This window comes from Colletotrichum gloeosporioides (assembly GCF_011800055.1).
Source record: "Colletotrichum gloeosporioides strain Lc1 chromosome Unknown consensus_48, whole genome shotgun sequence".
NCBI classification, from domain to species: Eukaryota; Fungi; Ascomycota; class Sordariomycetes; order Glomerellales; family Glomerellaceae; genus Colletotrichum; species Colletotrichum gloeosporioides.
The window spans coordinates 395,034-404,565 of NW_025544693.1; the positions used below are offsets into that span (position 1 = coordinate 395,034).

The following is a 9,532-nucleotide window of genomic DNA, read 5'->3' on the forward strand; positions in this document are numbered from 1 at the left end:
CTAGCAGAAAAGCCGCGCCCCGTTCCATCGACGAGGACCCCTGAGGGGGAGGCCACAATCCACATCGAACTGGCGCCGTTTGTTGGATCCCCGGTAACCCTGTCAGCTCTCTTAAAAAAAAGTCTCCCCCACCCCACCCGCACCGAAGTCGCAGAGATAAGGACTCGAACCGTGACTGGCTGTTAAGCACCCCCTGGCTGGAGATTTCGACAATTAAATGTGCCCACTTCGTAGTTACGCCGTCTAGCCGTCGGCGAACTACGGAGCGGAGGGAGGCGTCTGCAATGGGTTTCTTGGGCGTCAATGACAGGAAGGGCGTCTGAACTGGGGACGGGGGGCGAGATGGGGAGAGATTATCGGTGTGGGACGATATGGGGGTCACACTGGGAAGATGTGGGAGGCCATTTTGCCGATGGAAGAAGAGAAGAGGGACAGAGGCGGGTGAGGAGTGAGAGGCGGGGGGCTCTGAGGCAGCTCAGCGTGGGAGAAAGAGGAGCACCGGCCGCCAAGTGGGAGAATTGGTAGCTGCCGCCCATGGGGTTCAATGTCTTGGCACGAACTCAGAACGGGAGAAGGAAAGAGGAACACTCAAGTCGTTAACGGTACGGATAAAAGTGAGGTTGAAATAGTGTGCAACATCGCGAAATGTGCGTCAACCTGCCTCGCGATGCGGCTGCAGAGCTAAGAGACGCGATGCGCCCGCGAGATCTGGCTCTTTTCTCGATTTCCCCAGATTCTCGGGACGGTTCGCCCCTTGTTTATCTATGTTTTTTTTCTCCTTGAATGTCGTGCCGCCGAATGAAAAGGAATCCTTCCCGTTGAAGAGCCTCCTGGAGACCCGGGTGTTTGGATCTTGCGGGCGCAAAGGGTGGGTTTGGGGGAGGTGTCTGCGGGCGTTGCGGGCGCAAAGGCGTGGTGTTTTCGCCGGCGCTGGTGTGTGTGTGTGTGTCCAGTGTGTGTGTGTGGCGCATGTCACTCTGCCTACCTACCCGAGTAGGTAGGTAGGCAGAAAGGCTAAGGCTGAGGTAACGCAGGAAGATAAGATAACGATGTGCATCTGGTTGTCGTTGGTTTAAAGACCGCCCACACATCAACATATGCCTTCTACATCACCAAATGACGGATGTCGTTGAAGAAAGCACACAAGAGCCTCAATTGTGGAACACGACGGAACGGCGGCGGCCTTGGCCGTTCCCGACGCGGCGGGACGAACGCACTGAAGAAAACGTGGATGGCTTTGCGTGAGGGTTTTCATCATGTAAATATCGCGTAACCGTTTCCCCCGACACCAGGCCCCCGGGGGTGAGGGGCGCTCGAGCGAGGTCTTGGCTGGGCGTAGGGCGGACAAATCGGGGCTGGTGCCGTTGGAGATCGATCCTTTGGGTGAGCGTGACTTAGATTACCGAGGAAAGGGGATATTAAGATGGAGGGATTGGTTTTTGGGTCTTTTGCACGATCTTTTCGTGGGTTCTTGGTGCTTGTTGGTTGTGGTTGGTTTGGCGGGTGACTGACGGAAGTTGGGGTAAGCGGGCTGGGGTGGGCGTTTACCCCAACATCTCCAGATTGGATATGGACCTCGGCTCATCACGCCGGTGAGATGAGCTGATTGAGCCTTGATCGCGTCTGTGATGGACTTAAGAACATTGATGGAGATTGCTGATGACCTGCATCGACACGGGTGAGTGTTTGAGCTGCATGGATGCGACATTCAGCCTGATCCTTCAGATATCGCACGCCACCCATGTGCTCCTGGCCCCGGAGCACTGAGACCACCTGATCGAGTCGATGAGATGGCTTGAGGCTTTGAGTTCGAGATTTATCGCACTTTTATTCAAAACGGAGTGGAGGCAAAGTTCTAATCTCGAGGTTGAGTCGATGTTTCAACGGGAGGTGTTTGTGTCGCCGCGTGGTCAGTCGGCAACTCAGGCCTCGGTGTCTTTCGTCGATGACGGAGGATTAAGATACCATTTGAAAGGCGAGCATAAGCCTACACTGTGCTTTGATTGTCTTGCAATGGATTGGCGGCCGTGATTTAATTGCCGTCCCGAGTTCACTCAGTTGTAGGTTCGAGCGCTTCTTGTTCCATGAGAGCCGTTTGTGTTCTAACGTATTTGATGATGTGGCAGGGCCATTCCGAGGTGATGTCTTTTGTCAACCTCGAGAGTTCAGCACTGATAAGATTTTTAATAGCCGGGCAGTGTCAGTTAGCTGTCCGGGCGGTGTCCCCTAGAACTATATCGTAGTGTACCCAATACTTCCACGAGGACGACAGTAGAGATAGACAGGAATAACGATGGACGACGAGGACGACGAGGACAACAATAGTGGCGACAATAGCGATAACAATAGCAAGTATAGTCGTTTTGGCATAGATATAGGATGTACAGATTGTATGCTGCTCATGTGGTGGACACTACCCGGATAGCCAACTGACACTGCCTGTCTAGCAAAGCTCTCTGGCAAAGGGGCAATCTGATGATCCTGCTCAAGGCCATCTCATAAGCTCTGCATGTCGGACTTTTGTCCTCGCCAGCTATACCTTAAGCTGGGTTGAGCTCCATCGAACTCTCCATCGAACCGGGATTCAGTCCTCCTAAAGAGAGGTCGCTGGTCTCAACATGTCTAGGAACACCTTTATCTTCACAAATTCTTGTACTTGTGCTTATTCTATCCAAATACGTCATAGAAAGTCTATAGTCCGCCACATCTTCTACGTTTTAGAAAGGCATGAAAACGTAGTATCTGTCCTGAATTATACGATGCAACCGCTCCGATATATCGTCTCTATGCTCTTCAGAGGTGCTACAATTTGGGTTGAAGCAAACTATTCGGTTCTCCCACAGCCCCTGATCAGACGCAGTTGGTTGCCCTCCTTTTCTGTATCAGAGTGGCTTCCCTATGTATATGACTTCGACTAGCAGATTGTCAACAACGTTAAATAAGCCCGTATATATCAATCCTCTCCATAGATACAAAGCTCAGTCATTCGGGATAGAAGCTGTAACTCTGGTATAGCTCTCATTGCAGTAACCTCATTGCCCCCACTAACTGCGCAGCATACCTGAGATCTTTCTTGAGTCACTGTGCCCTCCCTATATCTAATATTCAAGAATTTTATGGGATGACCTGCCCTGGAAATCTAAAGACACCAGCCCTTCCTCGTCAACCCTGAGTGGAAAATAGTCATTGCTCAAAGAACCCGGTTTACTCGACATAGCTGTATCCGCGCCCCGCAATGACGGTAAATGGAGGCGATCAGGCTGATCGTCAACTTTGTCTTGACCAAAAGCCACGCTACCGTAGTTCAGCGATGTTTTGGAGGCGTCTGAATGTTCATCTTCGCACGACTCAAAGTCAGAGATGGCGCTGTCGTGCTTGCCATCCGGGCCAGCTCCATGCGAGTACGAGCTATGCGTCTCGAGGTTGAAGTACTCGATGTAGTAGTCCTGGATGTCATCTGGCGCTCCCGGCGGATGTGAGACTTGGTTCTTTGCCATGGTGTGGTTCGGGTCCCAAAACTCTTGCATCCAGCAGTCAAAGCCTGGAAACAGAGGGTGACATAGGTTTTGGTAGTATCGGTTCTCGCGCTTTTCAAGCAACCGCTTGGTGCGGTGGTAGTGTATTGTCCAGGAAAGCGCTGAACGAAAGGGCTCGGGTTCGGGGCTGACTTCGCCTGGCGGTGAAGTCTTCGATGGTTTGGCTAAGCAGGAGAGGAAGGCAACGCAGATGTTCAGAAGGAGTGTATTGGCGTTGACGAGGGAAAAGTTGTGCTGAAAATGGTGAAGCTGGCTCTCATGAGGCGGACCTAGGAGTGGAATTGTGCTGCGTTTTATCTCTACAGCCGAGGTCTTCAGCGCGAACAAGAACTCTCTTGCTGTTTCGTGTACTAGGTACACTTTCTTCTTGATAGTACGAATGAAATGGCCACAAACATGTTTCAGGTGATTCTCGAGGGGGTATACGAGTCCATACTCTACGTCGTCGAATGTCAGCTTTGTACGGCGTCCCGGGTGTCGTTCCGGACTTCCATCGCCGGAATCATCACCATAGGGGGCTACCGCAAGTGCGATATTGACTTCTTCGACACTGAGTGATTGTGCGGCCGCAAGGACGATATTGAGCATTTTCCTAGCTTTCGTGGGTTCCGGTCTCGATGCGAGGAGTTCCGAATAGACGCTGACTATGTCTCTCGTATTGAGAATTCCATCAAAATCTTGTCTGAAAGCCCCGCTCTCAATTTTCTCTTCCAAGAGACTCAACAAGAGCGAAACCCAGAGAAGGGTGCTATCAGCTCAGCTCGGCTTGCAAGCTCTTGAGGAGGCCTACGGACAGACCGCGGTCAATAGTGTCTCCTATTTTGGCAGCAACCACCTGAGAGACATTATTGCTCATCGACTCCGTCTCATCTTCAGCCCTCAGTCGCATCATTTCGTATGTGGACTTTTCCTGAGCTACCCGTGGACCTACTGTGTTTGCCGGACCTGGAAAGGAAACTCCAGTCCATCGCTGCTGTTGCTCTTCTAAAAGCTGCAGCTGCACAACTACCGCCATCAACCTGTGCCCATTGCCGATTCGCTCTTTCATGCTGATTGATTTGTGGCGTTGCCAGTCACATCACATGTAAAGCGAGCCTGATTCTGCCTGTGCCTGCAGGTGCAGGTGAAGTTGCAGTAGTGAGTTCTGATATTCCCAGAGTGATTGGCTAACTAATGGGCTGTAATGGTGGCAGTTGTGGCAGTTGTGGCTGGAGGGGTAATAGCCAATAATTCACACTGAGCCAAATATACGAAATCACGACTCCGTCTGCAACAGCAGAAGACGGCCGATAGTATCCCCATACGAAATACGCCCGTTCTTTTGGCGAGAGGCACATCGTTGCACAAATCAAGGAATGCCACTAATTTCTTGCACTTACCCCTTGCCGGGTCGCCAGGTATCTATCGGATCTTCACAAGAGACCCTAATTGGATGGCTTGACCGCATGCGGCCGATCGAGCTGATGACGAATTTTCAATATGTTCTTATCGAAAATGTGTTGGATCAATGGTATGTTGTTGGATTGTTGACAAGTCCCCAGATGCACATCGGCAGCTTCTGTTAGTGCACTACCTCCCCTTGCGAACAAACATTACCTCACTATTAGTAGTGTTCAAGTTGTGTCTCACGCTCAGCCGCCCATTGACTTACATGAGGGCGCGGGACATTCTTTGTTGAATAAATTGCCAACCTTCCACCTCCATCATCACGATTGATTCCTCAGCAAACCATTCCGATCGCATCATTTGAACGTGCTCAACATACGCCAGAACCATGGATAGCGACGATAGTGAGCTTGAGGACTACGATGACTACGACTATGATCCTTGGGACGCTGATCTCATCGAGGACATGCTTTACCATGACAGAGTCGACTTCGCTCAGGAGATGGAGAGCCGCCTGGATCTCCTGGGCCAGACGTGGACCTGGTTCGACATTGACTGGTCAGAAGATCGTCTTTACTACGATGGGGTTGAAGACTGGGTTGGTGGGAATATGCTGAGCAGCGCACCTCCTGGGTGTGACATTAATCCTCGCCCTATTCTTCATGATCGGAGATGGACAGACCTGAAGATCCGTGATCGCGGCAAAGAGCTATGCACCGGAGAACTTCAGCCGGCAAAGTTCACAAGTTGGAGCCTCGGTGCCATTTACCAGCGAATGACCGACATCGACGAACTATTGCTTCATATCAAAGACATCTGGCACGTCAAGAAGTTTGAAATCAACGGGCAGCCAGCCTCTGCGAAAGTCGCCCTCAAAGATGCCCCTGAAAGCCATCATGTGGAGCTTGCCAGAAGGCTTCTTCTCGAACATGATTCGTTGCGCGGAATCGCACAGGAGCGTTCGCGTTCATCTCTCAGACCGCTCGCCTTGATCGATCTTCCGCTTGAGGTTCTCAGCTTCGTGGCGCAGTACCTCGACAAGAGTACTAGCGAAAACCCGAAAAATGTTGAGCTACCGTACAAAGCGGATGGCTCCTCCTACATCCAATGCCTTCGCCTCACTTGTCGAACCCTTAACCACGCAGCTTCACCCGCGCTACTGCATTGTGTGACAGTGCAGATGACGAAGAGTTCTCTGGATCGACTTGAATACATAGCCGAGCGCCCACACCTGCGCAACGGCGTTGAACGAGTTCGCATTTCACTTGGCTATTTCTGCGCCACAGTCGCGGCCACTGCATGGAACTTCACGGAGTACGCGTTCTGGATGCTCCGGTTTGCGCTTTATCGGCAGGACGAGGAGCGTCGATCCATCCTTACTGACATCTCCGGCATTGAAGACGCGATGCTGCGACATGCACAGCTCCGAGATCTCTTAGACTCTTGGAAAAAGCTTTGTACCACCCCAAGAGATGGTGCTGACGGGGAGCAGAGATGGCTGGCTCTTTTCCGTCAACAACGTGAACTCGTGGAGATGTATGAGGCGTACAAACGCAGTTTCGAAGAGTATGAGTCAGTACAACAAAACTTCGTCAACAAAGTTGCCAACGCACTGTCTCAGATGCCCCGATTCACTCGTTTGGAATTGTCGGATTATTTATGGAGGTCGCGACGCAAACGTACCGTGCGGCAAGATTTGGGCTGGGCATTGGTGTCCGATAAGAACTTCATGGAGGGAGACGACTATAGAGAAATTTTCACGAAGCCGATGCAATGGGATCGTCTTGCAGGATTCTCGCCCATGGGGGGTGATTTTTCTTTTGAGACTTCACCACCTGTTGACGTTCTTGGTCAACTTTTCCCCCTTCTTGGCAGGCTCGGAGTCCAGCTTACCAAGGTCGACATTAACATCACATCCCCGCCGGGTTTCGAGGCTCTCTGCCCTACAGATGTTGAGGCTCGACAAGGCATCGTCAAACTTTTACAGAAAATGTGGTTCTTGCGCTTCAAGATCAGGCCACTAGCCGACTGGAGGAATTACGATCGAAATCCGGTTGACGAGGACGGTGTGAATCACGTCTGGAAGCCACGCTCGCAAGAGGAGCTGGTAGGCCTGGACACTTTTCTGGACGCTCTCCTCGATACAAAGAGTCTGAGTCTACTCATTCTGGACTTCATTACATTCAAGAACGAGAAACTTCAGGGATCCTCGGCCGGGAACTGGTATCTGGCGTCCATCATGAAGCCCAGACAATGGGTGCGGCCACTCCAGGTGTTACTGAACGCCGTGTGTCTTGATTCGAAAAGGCTTGACAGGTTCATAGGAGATGGGCCAGTGCATTTTCGTCAATTCGAGAATATCTATATGGCGCGAGGAACCTGGAACGAGGCGCTGGACGTGATGCATCAAAAGTACGACCTGAGTGCCTACGACGCGCCAAAGACTTCCTTTACCGCCACCCATATGTTTCGAGATCTAGGCGGTGCCGAAGTTCAACATATGGATGAGAATCAGCAGCACGATGCCTTTGAGACCACAATATCTTGTCGTCCTTCGTCTTTACATGCGTATTTCTATATCAAGCACGAGAGAGAAGACAATCCCTTCCGACCTTTTGCGCAACATGTTGTGTAAAATTCGGGCCTCAACTACTCAGCGGTGCCAACTCTGGAAGACGACTACGGGACTGGCTAAGGTTCAGACAGAGCAAGCACTGGAGTGTCCCGACAGCAGGAGACGACCGGCAGAGAAAGATAGCCTTTTAGATTAATTTTAGAGTGTCGATTTCTATCCTTTAAAACAGTCTTAATCACCGTTAAAGTACACCTAATTCTACCACCCATCCTCAGGACCTTACACCCTCCGTCTTCAGCTTCTCCCACAACTTCTCTTCCTCCACCAAGATGTTCTTTCCGCTGAAGTCCCCCTCAAAGTCAATGTTGGGCAGCAGACTCTGGTACGGCACCACACGCACCCTCACATCCGACTTCTCCTTGGTCCCAAACTGCATAGCCTCGACAACTTGCCCGTCGCCGTAACTAGCGTCCGTCACTATGCGCAGCATAACCTCGGCACACTCCGTAGCCGACATGTTCATGTCTTGCTCGCGAACTTTTCCTACACAGTACGGCTGGAGCACTGCTGGTGTGAATGTGGTCGCGGGACACATGGAGGCGACTCGGATGCCGAGGCGAGCCTTCATCTGGGCCAGGCTCAGAGTGAAGGAGTTGAGAGCGCCCTTGGTGGCGTTGTAGAGCGGGGTGCCGATGGTTGGCAGGTATGCACTCAGGGACGACACGAAGATCAAGTTGCCTGCAATCTTGTTCTGCAGCCAGTAGTCGATGGCGATCTGGGCGAAACGGATGGGTCCCATGGCGTTGACGGCGAAGATGTTGTACACTCCGGGGGCAGCGTTCGGGTCATCCTGGGCCAGCGGCGAGACACCCGGAAGATCCCAGAAAGAGCTTGTTGGAGGCTCCCTATAGATTTGCGTCAATACGTACTCCATGCTACTAAGGCAAGCCCATGATTCGTACCAGATGCCAGCTCCGGGGCAGAGAAGGTCGACCCTGCCAAACGTCTTCAGGGCAAACTCCCACGTCTCTGATATCTGAGCCCAGTTGGACTGATCCATCTTGTGGTAGACGGCAGACGGCGAGTCATCTTTGGATGGATGAGGATACTTGGCGATGAGTTCCTCTGCTTCCGGACGCAGAGCAAGATCAGCAAAGATAACGGAGCAGCCCGCGGTGAGCAGCTGCTCGGCAAATGCAAGATTGATACCTAGAGTGGATGTCGATCAGACCACGATGTTCCGGGTATATCAGGGTTTTAGCACATACCGCTGCCGGCGCCGGTAACGACGGCGAACTTGCCCTTGGCGTCCCAGGAAGCCATTATGTTTTTGTTGAATACAAATACAAGTTTTGATAATATTCGGAGTCAGTTTGAGCCAAGAATTGAGGGGAACCTTGGGCGCATTTATGAAAATATCTTCAGCAGAAAGTGGATAGCGCCGCTGCAGAGTCCCTTTTCCCATGGCGCAAAGTCCGAGGCATTGTGGAACTCGAGACCCTGGCAGCATGAAGAAACAGCTCATATTGCAACCTTTGATGGACCAACGGTTGGTTCAGAGATTCTTCATATGCAAGAGCCAACATCGAAGCAGGGGTTGTGTGGATCCAGACTGTCCAAATGGTCATAAGCCAAGGGTCAACAGCAACATATGTCTTGGTGCTGAGCAAGGTGATGACTCGAGAACGCAGGCTCTCTTTCAGGGTGATGATGACCTGGGGTCAGAATGTACATTGGGTTCCTGATGCAAAAAGACCTTGCACCAGGCGCTGCGGGATCTCATCTGTTTCTGGCCCCAGTGAGAGCTTCTGATGGAACCGCGCCTCGCATCAAAAAAAGCCTCATGATAGACTCCGAGACAACTCTCGACTGGTCGGCATTCCAATGCTGGTCTATATGCAGGTGATACGTTGTTTCTGGCAGGCAGGCTGTAAGGTGTTGCGTTGCGGGAGCCTGATTCTGTAAGCATGTGCCCCGCCTCGCCGACGATGCCTTCATTATCTCGTCCATCCCGAGACGCTATCACATACGACCA

At 51.8% G+C, this 9,532-nt stretch overlaps 3 protein-coding genes across 3 annotated transcripts; 1 reads left to right on the top strand and 2 right to left on the bottom strand.

Annotated features, from left to right (window-relative positions):
* Positions 1–3,098: 3,098 nt before the first annotated feature.
* GCG54_00004114 (uncharacterized protein) lies at positions 3,099–3,497 on the bottom strand (the record flags this gene model as incomplete). The annotated part of the gene is made up of 1 exon (XM_045404169.1): positions 3,099–3,497. The coding sequence occupies one exon, from the start codon at positions 3,495–3,497 to the stop codon at positions 3,099–3,101; it is 399 nt and encodes a 132-aa protein (XP_045264004.1).
* Positions 3,498–5,310: 1,813 nt separating this feature from the next.
* GCG54_00004115 (uncharacterized protein) lies at positions 5,311–7,557 on the top strand (the record flags this gene model as incomplete). Its single annotated transcript, XM_045404170.1, has 1 exon — positions 5,311–7,557. One exon carries the CDS (start codon positions 5,311–5,313, stop codon positions 7,555–7,557), a length of 2,247 nt encoding a protein of 748 aa, XP_045264005.1.
* Positions 7,558–7,768: 211 nt separating this feature from the next.
* GCG54_00004116 (uncharacterized protein) lies at positions 7,769–8,820 on the bottom strand (the record flags this gene model as incomplete). The annotated part of the gene is made up of 2 exons (XM_045404171.1): positions 7,769–8,706; positions 8,766–8,820. 2 exons carry the CDS (start codon positions 8,818–8,820, stop codon positions 7,769–7,771), a joined length of 993 nt encoding a protein of 330 aa, XP_045264006.1.
* Positions 8,821–9,532: the final 712 nt, after the last annotated feature.